The sequence below is a fragment of the Eleutherodactylus coqui genome, chromosome 7 (genome assembly GCF_035609145.1).
Source record: "Eleutherodactylus coqui strain aEleCoq1 chromosome 7, aEleCoq1.hap1, whole genome shotgun sequence".
In the NCBI taxonomy this organism is placed as follows: Eukaryota; Metazoa; Chordata; class Amphibia; order Anura; family Eleutherodactylidae; genus Eleutherodactylus; species Eleutherodactylus coqui.
The window spans coordinates 184,764,974-184,786,166 of record NC_089843.1 but is presented as its reverse complement, the minus strand read 5'-3'; the positions used below and the strand labels follow the sequence as shown (position 1 = coordinate 184,786,166).

General features: G+C 40.9%; 2 protein-coding genes across 4 annotated transcripts in view; both read left to right on the top strand.

The window, feature by feature from the left end:
* The window catches only part of G3BP2 (G3BP stress granule assembly factor 2), a 37,441-nt gene extending 34,002 nt beyond the window's left edge, over nt 1-3,439 (top strand). For 2 of the 3 annotated variants that reach the window (XR_010785837.1, XR_010785838.1), the window contains exon 2: nt 594-712. Coding sequence is in view for 1 of the 3 variants with exons in the window: in XM_066574085.1 (XP_066430182.1) it covers nt 594-863 (270 nt within the window). In the remaining 2 variants the exon portion in view is untranslated. Of the gene's footprint in view, nt 1-593 lie in introns of all 3 variants that reach the window. The other variant, XM_066574085.1, reaches the window with a different exon arrangement.
* Nucleotides 3,440-15,501: 12,062 nt separating this feature from the next.
* MTHFD2L (methylenetetrahydrofolate dehydrogenase (NADP+ dependent) 2 like) overlaps nt 15,502-21,193 on the top strand; it is a 69,779-nt gene continuing 64,087 nt past the window's right edge. The window contains exon 1 of the mRNA XM_066574084.1: nt 15,502-15,720. Within this exon, the coding sequence (XP_066430181.1) occupies nt 15,503-15,720 (218 nt within the window). The 5' untranslated portion in view covers nt 15,502. The remainder of the gene's footprint in view (nt 15,721-21,193) is intronic.

Sequence of the window (21,193 nt, the reverse complement as noted above, 5' to 3'; positions counted from 1 at the left end):
GCCTTAAATCATAATATCTTTAGAGGTCAGACAGTGGATTGGAAAGGGTTAATGCCCGCTGTAATTTTACATTCGTCTGGGTTTTAATTATTATAACCCTATGATTTTAACTCTCGGCACTCTTGTTTAGCTGCTTGGATGGGCCATGTTGCTCTGGCGAGTGCTGAGCCCCATCATAAGTATATTGCTCTATGTAGTCCAACTCCATACTTTTAGTATCTTCTGTACCTAGAATTTCAGCTCCATAGCAAATTGTAATACCAGCCATGGACACTACTAAAAGTGCAGAGCTGTGCATGATAAACAAGTGACCCTAGTGCCAGGGCCCCTTCAAATACAGCCAACTATTGAAAGCCAGCCTAAGGGATAAGTTATCTGTTTTAAAGCACTAGGGAAGGGGAAAAAAAAAAACTTCCTGAAGGATCCTTTTTCTTTCTTCTCCAAAAGCTGCATGTGCCGAGCCTGCAGGGCAACAGACCCTTTCCCAAGTACACTGAATACCACAACACACATGAACTAAATTGTCTTGACAGAAACAAGCCACACCTGTCTGTAGAATTTTAATGTAGTTTTTATTCTCTTCTCTTTTGTAGCCAATTATGTTCCGTGGTGAAGTTCGGCTGAATGTTGAAGAAAAGAAAACTAGAGCTGCCCGTGAAAGAGAAACTCGAGGCGGCGATGATCGCCGAGATGTACGTCGCAATGACCGCGGTCCAGGAGGACCCCGTGGAATCATCAGTGGCGGGATGATGCGTGATAGAGATGGAAGGGGCCCTCCTCCACGAGGTGGAATGGCACAAAAGCTGAATACGGGCAGAGGAGCCGCTCCTATGGAGGGCCGCTTTACTGGCCAACGTCGCTGAAATCAGTCATTAACACAAAGTCAAACCTACAGTGGTACATTATTCGTCGTGTTTGCATTCTTGTTAATTTTTAGCTTTGGAATGTGACACAGCCTTTTTTTTCTCCCCTTTTCTTCCCCATAAGTTCTTTGATGTGAAAACATCTTTTTGTTTGCAGTTTTTCAATTGAAATGAAGTTTTTCTTTTTTGCCGATTTCAACAGAAATTTAAAATGTTAATTTATACATTCCCGACTCAGTGACTGAGATGACCGTTAGCACTGCAAGTATTTCCAAGGACACTGGAGGCCCATGTCCTAATAGTTCTGTTGCACTTTGCAAGTATTATAGTTTCTTTATTGGAAACAAAAGTAGTGCAGTGTGTCCTCCCTCCCCGTTAGTAACCTGTGTCAGTGAAGGAACGAACAGTTAATTACTACCACCCACAAAAGAGCTTCTACCACGAACACAGAATAAAAGTTTTTTTGTGAGGTGATGGCAGTTTGGTCTGTTGCCACAAAGAACCTGTGCTGTGCATATCAAAAAGTTAGTCCTCTGGGGTGTAATTTAATTCCGAACTTAACCCTAACCCACCTTCAGAGGGTACGGTCAGAAGTAGTCCAATGTTTCATAATGAAGAATTCTTGCACTTGCCCTTCTGTGCTACGAGACGGCAGGCTGTTCACGTGACTTCAGCCTGCCCGGCAAGCCCTTTTTTTCCTGCTTTGTACAGTGAAACAACATAACAAAGTGTACTCAATTGTATTTAGTTCTCTGGTAATGTAATAAGCATGATGGTGCCTTCTATGAATACATCATTCCAGTCCTTGCTGGTGATTTTGTACAGTGAATGATTTACTGTGCTGCAAAGCCAAACTGCTTCAGTACATTCAAGAATCTGCCTAACCAAACTGCAGTATGTGTACATCAGTAGACTTTTTTTTGTTTGTTTAATTTTACTTTTTTGTTATTCTTCCACCGTAACTACCATTGGTATACAGTTACCAATAGTTGGGGGCTACAGCGTGTACGAGAAGGACTATGGTCATGTCTCTTAAAGCCCAAATTGTAACTCCCATAAGTGCATCTAAAGTGGATGATCTGTAAATGGTGCCCTGCAAATGTCCAGTTGCACATTTCTGTTAACCACTCTGCGTCCTATCGTACTTGGAAGCAGAGGAATTGTGTCTGTGCTCCTTTAATCGAACAGCAGCTCTAAGTGTATGCACTTTATATTCTAATACAGGGTCATTTTGTAAACTATTTCATTTTTCACACTTCTTGTTTTTTTTTTTTTCTTCAAATTTGTACAACTATGGAAGAAACTGTCCTGAAATGCAGTTCTCATAACCTCAGAGATTTTTCTACTTTTTCCATTTGCTCCTTCGATGCACACGTCTTCAAGTGGAAATTGTGGGATTGCACAGATTTTGGACAGCCACCTGCCTATAACCATACATTCCATAATAAACGATTGATGTAGCTGAAGACGCCAACCCGGTATAGTGATGTTCAGTGATGACTTTGAAAGAGAAAGTGTGAACACTTAAAGCTGCCTCTGGAAGCGCAGGAAACATTACGAATCCATACTAGCAAAAAAGGAAAAATGCACATGGAGTAACATGCTGCTTTTGACTTATGCAACTGTTTGCTGAGCCTCTTGAAACTAATGATTGTGCACAAAGGTATTTTTCCAGTCCACTAGGCAAAATCAGACTCTTGCATATGTCAGGTTTGTGTTTTTGTCCCCCCCCCCCCCCCCCCTTTCTCCCTTTTTACTTTGTCACTTGAGGTCTTCTGTTTTTGATAGCAAGTCTTGCACTATTTCATACATTTCTGAGACACAGATTTCTCATGGTTATAATTTTATATATATACATATATATATTTTGTGTTATAAAAGTTTTACATTTGCAATCTGTTACCTGGAAGTATTGTACTTGAATTCCCTAGTATACAGCAAAGCTTGGACTGGTTTTTCATGTCATTCCAATGTATCATGGGAAAGTTTGCCAGCAGTTCGTTTTTTTTCTTTGTTGGTTTTTTTTTCTTCTTTCCTTTAAAGTTCTTTTTTTGTGTTTTTTATTGTTCAACCCCCTGTCACAACCAGAACTGTCTATCGGCAAATAGAACGGGACTCAGTATAACATACTGTACTAGAGGAGCATCAGAGCCATTAAGCTTTCAAGTCTGCTTCATATTTGAATACCTTGAATAAACCTTATACATCTGAAATGTTTACTTGGTGACTGTTCACCTACTTTACTGTGTACATTTAAGTGTTATTGTCTTAATCTCTCAGTAAATGTACCTCATCCAACATTGTTGCATTTTCCCCTTTCATTGTGTTGGGCAGTTGGTTTATTGTAGTAACCTATCATTGCACTTCTGTTTCAGCACAATTGGCGTAGTATGATTACCTAGCTGTAGAGGACAGTGGTGAATAATTTAGGATTTTTTTCCCCATCTTTATTGCTGTAATGTGTTAAACATTATGCCGGTAGAATCTCTAGTCCTTTTGGATAGTATTTTTACTTCAGTTTCCATATTTTGAATGTGTTGAAACTAAAACATTTGACAATAAACTACTGATGTCTACAGCATGGCTGATCTCCCTAATTCAATTTTGAAGGATTTGAAGAATTGTAATTGTGTTTTTGGTCTTTTTTAGTTTTTTTTTTTAAGTTTTCCAAACTGTGTACAGGGGGGGGGGGGGGGGGTAATGATGTTTGAACCAAGTGTCCTCCAAGGCTATGACTTGCGATCTTTAGCAAAGTTAAGTAGAAACATAAAAAATTGACAAAAAAGACTGCACGTACCATCTAGGTTGGCCTTTATTTCATCTTTTTTTTACCAATTCATGCACAGAACAATCACTAATCTATTGTAAGTATTAAGAAAGGTAAGAAATTGAGGTGAGCCCTCCACATTTGGCAATGAGTGACATCTAACATGAGGAATGCAACTGTAGTTACCAATAATGCTGCCACCCCATATGACCTTACATAGTGCTCAATTAATACCTATATTCAATGTACAATTTACAGTCCTATTTAGTTAGAAGTATGCCTGTTAATATACCCCCCACCCCCTTTAGGGGTAAATTTAGGAGACCATTGCATTCTTTAATGTCTTAAATAGAGATGAGCAAGCATACTCGCTAAGGGCAATTACTCGATCGAGCATTGCCCTTGGCGAGTACCTGCCCGCTCGGAAGAAAAGATTCGGCTGCCGGCGGCGGGGGAGAGCGGGGAGGAATGGAGGGGAGATCGCTCTCTCCTTCACCCCCCCTTCCCGCTCCCCCCTGCTCACTCCCGCAACTCACCCGCGCCGGCAGCCGAACCTTTTCTTCCGAGCGGGGAGATACTCACTAAGGACAATGCTCGATCGAGTAATTGTCCTTAGCGAGTATGCTCGCTCATCTCTAGTCTTAAATAAGCTGTTCATTGATCAAATACCCCAGTTAAATGCTGCATTCCTGCCATAATAATGGTGACAATTTGAGGTCAGTTAATTTGACAATCTAGTGGTGAGTTTAGGCGCTGTGCGTTACAGCTTTTCTTTTAAGCTTTTTTTATTTTGACAGACGAGTGTAACACACTTGTGGTATTAGATGGAAAAAAAAGATACAGCCAGAAACCTGACTGATCCATCTTAGAGCAATGGAGGGAAAAAAGAATCCATCCCGTTTGCTGTCTGTTCCTATAAAAATGGAAATGGCTTTTATGTGAACAGAGTTGCTTATTCAATACTCTCCTAATGCTGCCGTAAAAATAACCTTGGCATACACAAATTGTTTGCACATCCAGTGACACCAAAGTATATACCCTGTTTTCCTGAAAATAAGACATACCCAGAAAATAAGACACAGCATGATTTTCCAGAATTTGAGGATGCAAAATGATTTTTCAGGCTTTTTGAGGATGCTTGAAATATAAGCCCTACTCCAAAATTAAGCCCTGCTAACGGTTAATTTAAAAAGTCAATTTAAATAGTGTCCAGGCAGCTATACATGTAAAAAAGTTAAACCTTTTTAAACAAAAATTTATATAAGACACTGTCTTATTTTTGGGGAAACACGGTATGTACATTAACCCCTTAAGGACACTGCCTATTTTGGGCATAAGGACGCAATGATTTTTTGGAGCATTTTCATCTCCACTACTCAAAAACCATAGCTTTTTTTATTTTAATTTTTCTGTCGATGTGGCCGTATGAGGGCTTGCTTTTGGTGTGACAAACTGCAGTTTTTATTTGTACCATTTTTAGGCAAATATATACTATATTGTAAAACTAAGGCCTCCCTCACGCAGGCATTTTTGTACAGCGTTTAGTGCTGCCTTTTCAGCGCTGTGCTGAACGTTGTAGAACGCTCCCATTCATTTCAATGGGGCTGTTCACACAAGCGTCAACGCTGCGCTTGGACAACGATGCAAGTTCCATCTTTGGCTTTTGAACTTGTACCACGTTTTTGGTAGCGCTAAATGCAAGTGCTAGCTGCACTACCTAAATAAATAAATGCTCGCCTATGTGGCTTCGTCGGGGTCCCTGACTCTCTTCTCCGGAGCTCCTGGCAGGCTGCCAGCCATTTGTCAAGCCGACAAAGCATCTATTGCTTGTGACAGCGAGAGATTGCTCTGATTGGTGCATCCAGCACTGGCTGTGATTGGCTGAGCCTGCTGACACTCAGTGGTGCTCAGCCAATCGGAGCAATCTCTTGCTGAAGGCAGGGGCTTCAAACCCCATCACTAGCAAAAGATCCTCTGTCGGCGATAACAAGTGCTAGGAGCTCTGGAGAGCAGAGTTAGGGACTCGGATAGCGCCAGCTAGGTGAGTATTGATTCCCCCACGAATGCCTTTTTTTTTTTTTTCAGTGCGTCGGTGTGATGACGAAAATACCAAAAATTCTTTGGGGTTTTTTTGTGGAAAAAAAACCAAAAACCTACTTTTTTCTACATCGCTGCATTCCAGGTCCTATAACTTTAATTTTTTTTTCTTTTGCTTGGGCAGAACTCTTAGGGATTGTTTGTTGCATGACACGCTGTAGTTTTTATTGGTACCATTTTCGGTTACATATCACTCTTATTGCGTTTTTTGGCAAGAAAAATGAAGAAAATAAGCATTTTTTTTTTCACCCTCCTTCCTGTAGGGAACCTAAACCATAACGGCTATGATCAATGCCTTATCGCTTGTAATAGCCATCATAGACTATTTCAAGCCAGGATGCCAGTATATGGTGTTCTTTTGCCATGGCAACCCATCGGCCCTTCATGATTACACTCTGGGGGTCTGATGTCAGAGGGAGTACGCATGAAGGTTAAAAGCGAACATTAATGTTGCGGTTCCCACTGCAAGATGGTGCGGGCTCAGCTTCTGATCCTGCAACAGCCACATGACTTAAATTTATGCCCTGGTGCGTTAAGTATCTCACTGCCATGATGTAACCTTATGTCATATAGTTTTAAGGGGTTATAATAGACTGATTTACCAAGAGTCAATCCCTAGTGCTTTCTCTATCGGCCCTTATGTATATAGGATGTGTGATTGAGTTTTGGGGTCTAATGTTTTTGTTTTGCTTTTTTTTAATGACCAATGCTATATCTTTTATGTAACTAGTTCTACCTTCTAACGGTTTAATTTTCAGCCAGACCTTCAAATGACCAAAGACCTGGATAAGTGGGCCTTTACCAAAACTAGTCAAGTACCCCTGCTTTTAATAGTGGTGCTGATAGATTCCAATGTAACAGTTTCTTGTCTGTCACTGGCAAACACAGATGATACTTTGGGTAAAGCTGCTGCCCTTGGGAGTTGGATACTAAGCAAAAAAGCATTAACTCCTTGCATCAGCTATACCTCTTCCGCAGATGTGCAGATGGTCAGCTAAATCTGTTTGGCGTAAGGTAGTTTCTAAAATATTCAGCAAATCCATTCTCTAACTGTCAATCTTGGAATACAGGTTAACCTTAATAACTTTGCTTCCCCCACTAAGGAGGAAGTAATCCCAGTATTTTTTTTACCTCTAAAAAGGTACCTGCTTGCAGTGTAACTTGCCAACCATGGATTTGACCAAGCTCCTCTGTTCTTTCCTGTTTCCCTGCACCTGATTAATCCTGCTGCAGTCCTAAGAGCCTGGGGCTGCTCCTACTTGAAAAGTATGTATAAAGCACCTTTTAGTCCCTCCTGTCCAACCACCTTGATGGTCTTGCAGAACCTATGTTGTTGTTGATCCCTTTTGGCTCTAGAGATACTCTACCTCTCCAAGACACCAGGCTTTCATTGGTGGCACTCTTTCTTTGTCTGACATTCCAATCAGCATGATGTACTCTTCTCCTACACAGCTCGCTATAAGGGGTCAGGACCTCTGGTTAGTGTGAACATAGTGAGGTTTTAATCTCTCCCACCACTATCCATAAAATGCACCCTTGTTCTGCCACCCTATTGGCTCCCAATGCAGCCAGCCTTCTGGTCATGTGACCACCTTCAGCAGCAACCATTTGACCCCCTTCCAGGCAGTTTCCACAGCAGACAACCAGCATTGAATTAATCTTTATCCTGTGTTTTGAATGGATAGTCTTTTCTCTAGGGACTCCACACAACCCATCTCCATGTACTGCAGTCCTCCCCTTTGCATAGAGGCATGTAGTTGGGGAAGTCACTGTCAGAAGCAGGAAGTAAGGCTCTTCAGCAGCATTCAACTTTAACTACACATTTTGCCTGTCCTCATCACAAGAGTAAGTTTCCATGGGGCCAGTCAAGGGTTCCTCTGCGCTATGTTTCTGGGACAGTTAGCGACTAGAGGCACCCTCCACTCAATCCACTAGGAGTCCTGAACAGGAATGGGCCCAATCTCATATTTTTGGCAGACTGACCTCGCTATGGTATCATAGTCCATTGTTGACATACTCGGTTGTTTGCCAATACAAGGTCCACCTGCTCCCTTGGCCCATGCAAAGTCTCCTCCCGCACACCGATTGTGCAGTAGACTACAAAAGGGCCATATCTCAAACTCGCCAAAGATCTATGACCCCTTACTTCATTTACATCCCCTCCTCCCCAGAAGCCCTGATTGGATTTTCCCTCTAAGGACAACTCAGAAGTGAAACTTTTTGATTCTGACTTTCCTGGATGAGGATCAGTCATCCAAAGTCCTCTACCATTAACAGCCTTATTGTGGCCCTCAAGGAAAACTGTACACCTGCAGGATCAGGATTCCTTTACCTCGCAAGAGGTGGGTTTCCTCAGCCTAGATGCTCACCAAAGGTTCTCCGTTCTCATTCTGAATTCAGTGAGACTAACAAAATGAAATTTTCCAGATGAGCTCGCTCTTTGGCGAACACGTACAAACAGCCTTTGAGTGGGGAGGCCTTCAACAGCTCATAGTGTAAAGGAGTGGGTTTCGCAGGAGCCCTCCCTTCCGTTTAATGTTCTTAAAATACAGGCATTGTTGTTTAATACCAGACTCATCAACTAGTAGGGTGTTCCATCAGAGTCCAAACAGACAATGTAATAGCTGTTACATACTTGAATCATCAGGTGAGGACATGCTGCTCTGTAGCCTTGGTGAAAGTGGCTAAGCCCCTAGTTTGTGCAGAATACCATGTTCCAGCTCTTTTGGCAGTACACATTCTGGGAGTAAACTGGATAATTTTCTCAGCCATGAACCCATCCATCTAGGAGACTGAGCCCTCTATCCAGACATCTTCGATCAAATGGGGGGGTCTCCAGACAGATAATAGATCTCATGGCCTCCAGATTGAATCACGAGCTGCCCAGTTTTGTATCCTAAACACTAGATTGGCCACATATACTAAGCGTTCCATGGAGTCAGTTTGTGCGGCTTTACATTTTTCCACCTGCGTCTTCTTCCAAGTGGGAACTCAAGAAAGTAAAAAAAACAGCATCATAGTTCTCCGCATCACCGCAGACTCTTTAACTGAGCATGGTACATTTGACTTTGTTGCTCTCTGGCAGGATCTTCTTTCCCAGGGACCTCTTTTCCACCTTAGTTTAACATCTATGTTTAATGGCATACCTGTTGAAGCCTCCATCCTAAGGGCATATTCTTTCGCATAAAAAGTCATTCAGGCTTATTCTTAAGGTGTGAAAGCGGCCTTCTACTCCGGTCTCACAGGAGTTTGAGATCAAGTTTTCTCTAGTGTGATGAGCACCATGTTCTGCCAGTGCATTTTTATTTACTTTAACTGCTTTCTTTTCTTCCTTCAAGCAAGCCTGAGCCTTCTTTCTCTTTAAGGGCAAGTGTTGATCAGCACCTTCATTCGCTTCCTCTTCTGGAAGTTAGCCTTTTTTAAGGCTATTTCCTCCATTTGTTAGGTCTTAGATTTGGCAGCCTGTTTGTCTTGATTAATCACTGTGAAGGTGGATTTGGAAGAAGTCCTACTCTGCCCAGCCCTATCTTTCTTGACAAAGGTGGTCTCAGCTTTTCACATTAATGAAGAGTGTTGTTTTTCCTTCTTTTAGTTTCAACCTCCTACCTGAGGGAATGTTCCCTTCATAAACTGGATGTAGTCTGGGCATTGCAGATTTACCTTTTCCAGACTACCTCTTTCCACTGATCAGATTCCTTCTTTGTGCTTCCTGAGTGTCTTGGGGGGGAACCTGGCAGCATTCAAGACCTGCATAACGCATTGGATTTCGTTCATCATTGTTGAGGCCTGCAAATCAAAAGGCAGGGACCGTCCATTCTGTGTGATGGCCCACTCCTTCACTCTCCCAGGTGTTCACATCTCCATCCAGCCATCTCTGCTAACTTTCTCTGAGTTCTTTAAGGTCTCCAGTATCCTTGAGAAAAAAAGATTACTGCTACCCCAGTCTTAATTCCATGTAGATATAGCTCATTCAATTAGATAACCATCTAAGGCAGAAAAAAACACCTCAGAGAATATAATTGAATGTCTGAGGTTGTTCAAGATGGCCACGGGGTTTACAGCAGACGCTTCTGCTGAGACAGTACATTTTGGAGCTAAGACTGCTGTGTTAGGTTACTCAGAAGAAGGTTATCGCTGAAGTCATGGGCCGGAGACATGGCTTCTAAGAGCAAACTTTGCTCAATCCCCTTTCAGAGTGGTTATGTGTTTGGTTCTGAACTGGACAAAATCTTTGAGCAATCAACTGATAGGAATGAGGTATTTCCAGAGGATAGACAATTCAAAATAAATCTATCCTTTTATAAACCTAGATTTCAGCCCAAAGAGCAGAGAGGCAAAGGTAAATTGGGAAGATGGTCGTCTTCTCAATCCAATACAGCCAGAGTCCAGACAATGACTTTGGGCTTTCGGGACGGAAGGGAGGGGAGCACGACTATCTCTATCCCTGGATTACTGGAGATAGGTAACCAAAAAACCTTGGGTTTTTACAGACCATTTTCTCTGTATGTGAATTTACAGAACTCTCCCAGAAGATTTCAAATATCACCCTCTCAGTTTTCCTTTCTTCAGAAAAGATTAGAAGGTATCCAAGACCTATTAACCATGGGTGTGGTTATTCCAGTTCTCAAGGATGACTGTTAATTAAGCTATTATTCTACATTATTTTTAGGTAGTAAGCCTTATGGTTTCTCTAGAACTATTAGTTTGAAACCTCTCAATATAACATTTATCATAGATTTAAAATGGAGACCATTAAATCTACAATTCCGTTCATTAATAAGGATTGTTATGTGCACAATTGACCTTTTAAACATGCATAACATCCCTATAGAGCCAATATATCCGAAATACCTTAGGTTTGTCGTTAGAAGCAAATCAAAGATTTCTACCTCTCCTAGGCAATTTACTAAAGTGGTTATTAAGCTGGTGGCTTATCTTAGAGAGAATAGGAAAACCATTATCCAACACCTCCATGATTTCCTGGTTGTATGTAATACACCGGAGACCATGTATAGTCCACTGAAACAGACAATGGATCTTCTCTCTAGATTTGACCAGATTATTAACTTTCAGAAATCCAGTCTCATTTTAAGAGCCTAGAAAATCTTCCTAGGAGTTTTCCTTGATTCAGAACTTGGTTCTTCTTTGCTTGGTCAGACTAAGGAGGAAAGCATTATCCAGCCTGTAAGCGCATTCCGAGGAAGACAGAAATTTACAATATAGGAAGCAATGAGAATTCTGGGACAGATTACTTTGTGTATACATATGGTTCCTTTATTTCAGACCCTTGCAAAATTTGATACTGTCTTCACGGGATAGGAATCCATTTTCTATAGATAGTTAGATTAAGTTATCCCATCAAGTTAAAAGATTCCCTTGCCTGCTGAATATCACCTTCTAACCTTAGGAAGGGGCTACAGTGGTTCCATTACCCTTTTGAATCAGTCTCTACAGATACAAGCCGAACAGGCTGGAGAGTGCAGGTTGTGGACCAGGTATTTTAGGGCTCTTGGTCGGCTTATGTCAGATGCTAATTCTCAAATTTTAGGGAATTAAGAGCAACATGGGAGACACACAGGCAAAGGAATTAGTAAGGGGAAGGCATGCTAAGCTCTTTTCTGATAATATAACGGCAATGTCCTTTATTTGCCATCAAGGTGGTACCAAACATTCTCAACATCAAAAACTTGTGGAAAGAATCTTCTCCTGGGTGGAAAAAAAGTGATGTCCTTTACAGCTGTACATTTAAGGGGCTCCTAGAATAGAAAAGCGGACTTCTTGAGTCGGCAGAGGCTAGAACCAGGAGAGTAGTCGCTAAACTGTGAGGTCTTCATCATAAAACAATGGAGACAGGCTCACGTAGACAGATTTTAATTCAGGAGAAATGCAAAATGCCAAACATTATTTTCACTAGAGTTAGGGAACAACCCAGCAGGCTTAGATGGCCTCTCACAATGTTACAGATTTACGGAATGTGGATAGACTGGACCAACCAACCAACTAAGCTGAGACCTATTCGGGAGTGGTCGGTAGCGGACTCCTCGGGTAGAGGGACTGCAGCCAGGAATTTCGAATGATCTCAGATTCAGGAATACCGACAGAACTCAGAGGCAGGAATAAAGACAGAACCCAGACTGCAGGACAGAACTGAGAAGGCATAGACAGAGCTACAGAACAGACTGAATGTGACCAAAGAAAGCTGAGTGTCAGAACCTAACGCACACCAATTCTGAGGCCAAGGGGAAGTGCCACAGCTCAGCTTAAATAGCGGAGTAACACCTGTTTAACACCACAGGTGAGCTGAGAGACAGAGAGCTGGTTAACCCTTTCAGTGCTGGATGAAAGCAGACAGGGAGAGCAGAGAAGCTTGAAGCTGCCCGGAACCATATGAGAGCAGCAGAAAGCGACCTTACACACAAAAGGGAACTATGGACCTAGCATATGCCTTCTCCCCCACTGCCTCTTATTCCCCAAGCATTGTGGAAGATCCAAGAGAGCAGTGCTGCAGTGACCCTCATTGCAGCATCATGGACAAAGTGGCCTCAGTTCCCGCTATTGATATCTTTCTCAATCCAAGACCCTATTCCTCTAACTCCCAGACAGGAACATCTAGCCCCAGGCCAAATGGGGTCAAGATGTTAAAATTGATGGCATGGATGCTGAAAAATAGAGACTCTTAGATCAGGGTCTCTAGTAAGGTAATAACCATTCTTTGAGAGTCATAAATTTGTTACTTCTATTTATGCTAGAATATGGAAGAGATTTTGTTCTTGGTGTGGCTCAGATCAGCTTGATCTGTACAATCGTAGCCTTCCTATGATACTAGACTTTCTTCCAGCAGATCTAGAGAAGCGGTTGATTCCTAGAACCTGTAAGGTGCAGTTTTCTGCTTTTAGCGCTTGTTTTTTTTTATGTCCATCTAGCAGAGCATAGATGGATCTGGAGATTTCTCAAGGGAGCAGATAGGCTTCAGCCTTTTATTAGATCAGTTCCCTCTTGGGATCTTAACCTAGTACTAAACAGTCTTCAGTTCCCTCTTTGAACCTATAGAGTCCTTATCTTTGAGGTTTCTCACCCTGAATGTTATATCCCTGGTTTGCAATTACATCAGCTAGAAGGGTTATTGAGATTCAGACTCTTTCTTGCAGAGATCCCTATTTATCAGTTTTAGAAGAAAGAATAATTCCTAGACTTGATCTCTCATTCCTTTCCAAGGTGGTTTCCACATTACAAAGAGAAAGGAAATAATTTTACCTTCCTTTTGTCAGAATCTAGAAACGATAAAGAGTGCTGTTGTAAGTTAGATGCTGGCCTATTTAGATGCTTCTGAGGGATAATAGCCTATGCATTCAATTCAAATCCAAATAGAGGGAAGGCAGCCTCAAAAAACTTCATTGCTAGATGGATTAGAATGGCAATCAGGGAGGCATATAAGGCTCAAGTTATATTCCTTCTGGAGAGTTTTACAGCTCATTCTATGTGGGCTGTCTCATCTTCTTGGGCTGAGCGTGTTAAAGTTTCAGTGGAACAGATATGCAAGGTGGCCGGCTGGTCTAACATTCACCCTTTTACAAAACATTCCTGATTGCACTTAAGGTGCTTTTAGACGGAGCAAATAATCGATCAAAAGATTGTTCTAACGAGTTAATGTGAACACTAATCATTCAGTCTATACATGAGCCAATAACTGAATGACGAACGATATTCACTTTTTGATTGTCATTCATTTTATGCAAGCATAAAACCCATCGTTGGCTTGTTCATTTATCATTTATTTTAAACAGCAATCGTTCAGTCCCTCTCAGTCACTTATACAGGGAATGTAATATGAACAGAAAAAAGTGCACTGCGTATGGTAGTACCATTTCGCGGCTGGCCTCACGGCTTGAAGCCATGTGAACCTTGGGCCTAAGGAGGTTAAGTGGATGTGGCAGAGTTGTTGGCACTGCCACTTTGGGATCCTAAGATCAAATCTCACCAAGAACAGCATCTGCATGGACTTTGTAAAGTTCCATACAGTCCATACAGATGTTGTGCTCAGTCCAATTTGAACCTGTGACTCCAGCACCACAAGGCAATAGCGCTAACCACTAAGCCATCACATTTCTTCTGAGGAAAAGGAAAACAACAAGAAGAAACACAAAGAGGACATACAATTTCCATGCAGATATTGTCATTGATCAGGTTTAAACTTAGGACTCAAGCGCTGCAAAGTACCAGTGCTAACCACTGAGCCACCATCCTTCTTTTTCTGTCTGTGGAGTAGAAAGAGAACGGAGAAAAGAAACACAAAGAGAATGTACAGACTCCATGCAGATGTTGTCCTTAGTCAAATTTGAAACTAAGATCCCATTGCTGTAAGGCAACAGTGTTAGCGAGTTAGCCACCATGCTTCTTCTTTGTTTCTCCTCCTCCTCCTCCTCCTCCTCCTCCTCCTTCCTCTTCACTCTTCTGAAGAAGGAGAAGAAGAAGAAGAGGAGAAGAAGAAGAAGAAAGTGGAGGAGGAAGAGAAGATCATATTCTCCTCCTCTTTTTCTTCTTCTCTTCCGGAGGAAGAAGCAGGAGGAGAAAGAATGTAAAAGAGGCTTGGTGGTTCAGTGGTTAGCACTGTTGCCTAGCAGCGCCAGGGCCCCAAGATCAACATCTGCATAGAGTTTGTATGGTCTCCCTGTGTTTCTGCTTCTCCTCTTCTAGAGTAGGATGGTGAAGAAAGAACGCAGAAGAAGCATAGTGGTTCAGTGGTTAGCACTGCTGCCTTACAGTGCTGGAGGCTCAGGTTCAAATCTGACCAAGGACAACATCTATATGGAGTTTGTATGTTCTCTTTGTGTTTTTTTGTATGTTTGGTTTTTATTGTCTGGTGGCTGAGTGCTTAGCACTGATGTCTTGCAGTGCTGGAGTATTAGGTTCAAATCTGACTGAGAACAACATGTATATAGAGTTTTACAAAGTCTATGAATATGTTGTCCTTGGTGAGATTTGAACCTAACACCCCAACATTGAAAGGCAGCAATGCTAATCACTGAGTCACATCCATCAAAGGACTGCCATAGTCTTTTCCTGAATTCCTGACTCGGTTGGAACTAATTTGGACTGAACAGAATTTTTTAATGAAATTTGGTGAGCCGGCCAAAGCAAACTTTTTATAAGGTTGCTCATTTCTACTTGATACTGACTCTGATAATGATACCGGTGACTCTGAGAATGACCCTTGACATTGACAATGACACCGACATTTAACTTTGATATGACTAGTCAGTTGTTGTCAGTGTCATTGTCAGAGGCGTTCTCGGTGTCAGTGCATGTATAACTTTCATTAATGAATGAAAACTGGTCAATAGTGTTACCTTTTTACCTTGTTACCTTTTTATTGTATTTCTGCAATCTGATAATAATTGGATGACTGCAAACTTTGTCCAGAATGAGCTGAAAAATGACACATCGTATTAGCCTATAGTGATGTTTCAGTAGTCCGTGTAATTGTTTTTGGGGGGGGGGGGGGGCGCCTTGGTTAACTTAGTGACATGGATGATTAAAAAAATTTTTTTGCAAAAAAATAAAGTTGAACATAAATCATGTGTATCTCTTATAATAGATTGCATTTCACGATACATTTACTATAAAACATTTCTAGCAGTCATTTAGATTGCTGTTAGTCTCTACAGGTGTACTCATCATCCAATCAGGGGTATGGAGAGGTGGAGTTTTCACTCAGTGATTTGCTTCGTTCCTCATCAGCCAGTGGTCCTTGAAGGTACCATTGACTGTACTGCAAATGATGCTTACAAGGGTTTTGCTGCTGCAGGGGAGATGGTCTAGATTATCTATTGCTCCTTCATGCTTTTCTCCTCGGTGTATCCTATCGGTGTACACAGAGCTAATGACCTCTATAATAAGCAGGGTTTATATCCTACAGAGGACAATATATGGAACTGCAAAATCCAACATGACCAACTGGAAAAGGGGCTCCTATATAAGCCGGGGATGTATCAGGTGAGGACGTATTATATCTCCTTTTCTATACCTATACATACATCTATAGAAAAAGTTCAATTTAGTATTAGTACATAATAACAAACACATACTGATAACAGTATAAAATAAATCTGCCTATTTTATAATGGAGTTACGGAAGATTTACTTTTATACTTGCACATTTCAAGTATGTTTTCTTTCACATTACACACTTGTCTATATTTTATGTATACCTTATTATCTTCTTATTTTTTAGGATGTTGTTTGGCTCTGCTTTTTGAGTTTACCATTATGTATTTTATGGGTTTATAGATGTAACTGCAGATCATCAAGGTTATTTACATTTTATTCTTTTAATGTTTAATACCTTTCTTATATATTTCACATTTTTGTTTTGCTGAGATAATTAAGATTTCCTGTGTTTATGTTTTATTTAACAGTTAAAATGATTTTTGCAATTGTTCAGATGAAATAAAATATACATTTTTATTATTTAGAGATACAATTTATTATATCAGTATTAAACTAAATTCTAGAATAGAATGTAAAGTACAACATAATGTACATATAGATAACTTGAATGGATACATTTTATGTGTATTCCTCTTTGTTTGCTGTTATCTTGCTGGTTATTTTTTTCTGTTCTTTATTTCATATTACGGTGCTTTGTCTTTCGGTCATAGATTAGGGCTTATAATGTTTATTGCAGCTGCAGCTTCCCCTTCACACTCCACTAGTTTAAAATGATGACTGCAGAACTGAAGATGTAGAAAAGGCACAGCCTCTCCATATGGCAGCCCCTTTATTTACACCCTTTCCTTTGTGTTGTTGCATATTTTGCTATTTCGTAGCCTGTTTATATATCTACAGTTACAACTGGAACCAGTAAAATGTCATTATACAGCATGACCTCTGAATCTATATAGATTAGATGGAAAGTCATGAATGAGAGTATATTGTATAAATGGGTGAAGACACAAGACTACTCATAAGCAGGGAGTAAAGTGCATGGCTACCTAATACAACATCCTAGTAATTGGTGAATGCAATATAGCATTCTTATGGATCCTTAAATTGTATAGATTGGCTGCTTACCATAATACTTTTTACGCCGTTCATCATGTAGGATAAATAACCAAATATTTTTATTGTCCAGCTCATTACGAGCACGGCCATACCTATTATGTGTGCTTTCATTTTTTTTTTGTTTATATTAAAAGTATTTTGTAGGGGGTAATCTTTTTTTGTAATTTTACACTTTTTTTTAAACTAAACTTTATCAAAAAATGTTTACACTAGTTTTTAGGCCCCTACAGAGACTTGGAGATGTGATCACTGTATTTCTGTAATGCAGTATACTACACATATGCCTTTAGCCTATTGGACTCTACCAGAGGCAGGGTCTGGTAGGTTGAACTACATGGCAAACATGAAGGCATTTATTTGGCCTCCTGCTGCCACAGAAAGCGCATCAACATCTAGTGATCTGGCATTGTGGGGTGCCGGTGGGCACCAGAGAGAGCATCCTCCCCCGTCACCGGCTTACATGCCACGATCGCTATGCCACGAGCCCATGAAGGGGGTTAAATGGTTAGGAATGCAGATTTCTCCGCACCTGGCCATTATAGTGGCTCTTACCGGCTTGAACCTGTATTGCTGTTAGAAGTCGATTATGCATCTTTAAGGCGCCTCAGTGACTGCTGTAAAAAGGCATATGAAGGGTCACTAAGGGGTTAAAGCAATAATTACCACAAATCTTTGTATCGATCTGCTCAGTTCCTCTTGCTCGATACCGCGCTGCTTGCAGAATGGACCATGTTTTCAATGTGATGAGTTCTTTCTAATACCAATTGTGATATCATAGCAGATGACAATTTCTTATTTGCAGTGTAGAAATGTCCAGACACATAAGTATGAAAATCATGTGATCGTCTACCGGTTCTATACAGACCTAGAAATGCCACTTTCAATATCACCATACGAGGATTTAACGCGTACGGAAAAATGGATGCAGAGGAATAATGGCCATAAATGAATCTGCAGTCATCGCTCTGAAGCTTTATGGTCGGATCTTCAGATAATCTGCAGCACCGTAGACTCTTACTTAGTGCTGAAGCTTGGACTTAGAACATTTTACCTCATACTACTTGAATTTTGCTTCTGATGCTAATTAGCAAATGTGAGCTATAATTGTTTTCAAAATATATTCGAAAGCAACTAGACAGCAGCATTAATCAGTGTGTGTGTGTGGGTGTGTGTGTGTGTGTGTGTGGGTGTGTGTGTGGGTGGGGGGGCATATTTACTGTGTGGGATGACTATTATAGCTGTTTGGATAACCAGACTAGATAATGCTTATCTTATTCCCCCTTCTGTCACTTGATTTATATTTCTAGTCCAGCTCCATGATTGCAGTCATTAATGAAACAAGGCTTGATCAGCCTGGCATCTTTTAGTATAATAATAATGCAGTTTTATCATGTGACCATTCCTTACCCTGGATAAATATAGTGTACGTTAAAAGTAATTACAAATTAGTAATTGATAAAATAGCGGAAAACTAAATATAACACACAAAATACATAAGGGCATATTTATAATGGTTTTTATGTCCGTTTCTGTGTTTAAAAAGTAGCACATTTTAACTCAAGATATATTCATTCTGCACTGACCGTGCCTCTTTCAAGAGGGGGTTCGGTTGACCCGAACCGACAGATTTATGTATAATTTGCCTCTGGAGTAAATTATACCAGAAAAGTACAACAGGTCGAACCTGGCGTGCATTTCTGAGAAGGCGCACGGAGGTGCTGAGATGCGCCTAATCCATGAAGAGGCGTATATCTCTTCATGTATTCTGCGCACCTTGCGTCAAGGAAAATTATACTATAAGCCGAGTGTGGGAAATTCCATGCTTAGTAAATTTTCCACATAGAGCGTTTTACTCTAACCAAAAACCAGTATACCTTTTATTCTTGGCCAATGTAATCAATGGCAAATGCCAAAATATGCCATTTATAATATAGTAACATAGTATGTTAGGCCAAATGAAGACAATGTCCATCTAGTTCAGCCTGTTTTAACCTCCAGAAGCAGAAGCCAAATAGCCCTTTTGGGGAAAAAATTCCTTCCCGACTCCCTAATGGCAGTCAGACTAATCCCTCGATCGACCTCTAATAGTTCCTACCTGTCTGTAAGACCCGGATCAACAACCCGCTGGTCACCTAAAATTTATATCCTGTAATATCCTTCCGCTCTAGAAAGACATCTAGTCCCCCCTTAAATTCCTCTATGGATTTTGCCATCACCACGTCCTCAGGCAGAGAGTTCCACAGTCTCACTGCTTTTACAGTAAAGAACCCTTTTCTGTGTTGGTGATGAAACCTGCTTTCTTCTAGACGTAGAGGATGCCCTCTTGTTACCGTCGCAGTCCTGGGTATAAACAGATCATGGGAGAGATCCTTGTATTATCGCCTCATGTATTTATACATAGTTATTTGGTCGCCCCTTAGCCGTCTTTTTTCTAGAGTAAATAATCCTAATTTTGATAGCCTCTCTGGGTATTTCGGTCCCGTCATTCCATGTATTAGTTTAGTTGCTCTTCTTTGAACCCCCTCCAGCACTGTAACATCCTTCCTGAGCACCGGTGTCCAGAACTGTACGCAGTATTCCATGTGGGGCCTGACAAGTGCCTTATATAGTGGGAGGATAATGTTCTCGTCCCTCGCCCCTATACCTCTTTTAATGCACCCCAAGACTTTATTTGCTTTTGCAGCAGCTGACTGGCATTGGTTACTCCAGTCAAATCTACAATCCACTAGTACCCCGAGGTCTTTTTCCATCTCACTTTTCCCTAGCAATACCCCATGTAGTGTATATTGGTAACATCCGTTTCTCCTGCCCATGTGCATAACTTTACATTTATCAACATTGAACTTCATTTGCCATTTTTCTGCCCAAACCCCCAGCTTATCTAGGTCCGTTTGTAGCCGTACATTGTCCTCAGGTGCATTAATTATCTTGTATAATTTTGTGTCATCTGCAAATATTGATATTTTACTGTGCAGCCCCTCTATTGGGTCATTGATAAATATATTGAACAGAATGGGGCCTAATACTGAACCCTGTGGCACCCCACTAGCGACGGTGGCCCAATCAGAGTACAAACCATTTATTATCACCCTCTGCTTTCTATCTCTGAGCCAATTCTTTACCCAGATACACATATTTTCACCCAATCCGAGGTGCCTCATTTTGTATATCAAGCTATTATGCGGCACGGTGTCAAATGCTTTAGAGAAGTCCAGATATAGGAGATCAATAGACTCTCCCAGGTCCAGCCTAGAACTTATTTCATCATAGAAGCTGATCAGATTGGTCTGACATGATCGACCCCTCATGAACCCATGCTGGTGAGGAGTTATTCCGTTGTTTTCCTTGAGGTGCTCATCGATGGCGTCTCTCAGAATCCCCTCGAAAATTTTTCCAGTTACTGAAGTGAGACTTACTGGCCTGTAGTTACCAGGCTCTCTTTTGGTCCCTTTTTTGTATATTGGAACTACATTGGCAATGCGCCAATCTAGTGGTACAACCCCGGTCTTGATAGTATCCATAAATATTAGAAATAGCGGCCTAGCTATCACATCACAAAGTTCCTTTAGAACCCTTGGGTATATTCCATCTGGGCCTGGTGATTTATCGATTTTAATCCTCTTTAACCGGTTCCGCACTTTCTCCTGTGCTAGGTATGTAATATTTTGCGAGGGGTTCATTTTATTCCCCTGCACATCGTGTGACATTTCCTTTTCGTTCGTGAGTACACTTGAAAAGAAACTGTTTTGATAAGTTTGCCTTCCCTCCATCATCTTCAATAATTTCTCCTGCATTATTTGTTAAAGGGCCAGTGCTCTGTTAATATAATTGAAGAATAATTTAGGGTTGTTTTTGCTCACTTTGGCGATCAATCTTTCTGCCTCCTCCTTAGCAATTTTGATCTTTTCTTTGCATATTTTGTTTTCTTCCCTGTATGATTTTAGCGCTTCTTCGCTGCTTTCTTTTTTTAGTTTATTGCCTCCCTTACCATCTTATCGAGCCACAATGGTTTCCTTTTACTTGCACTTCTTTTATTTTTAAAGGCAATGAACTGCTCACATGAGGTGATTAGGATGCTTTTGAACTTTTATAATTTGTCCTATGTACTGATATTTTTGGAAATGCTGTCCCCATTAATGTTACTGATAGTAGTTCTAAGCCTATCAAATTTTGCTTTACTAAAGGTTAGTTTATTTGTCGCTCCCTGATATGGCTTCTTATTGAATGACAGCTGGAAGTTAATTATATTGTGGTCACAGTTCCCCAAGTGCTCTTCAACCTGTACCCCCGTTATTCGGTCCTGTATGTTAGTTAATACGAAGTCCAGAGTGGCCCTCCCTCTAGTTGGTTCCAGCACAAGTTGGGTAAGGTAGTTATCTTGTTCTCAAGAACTTATCACCCTTGT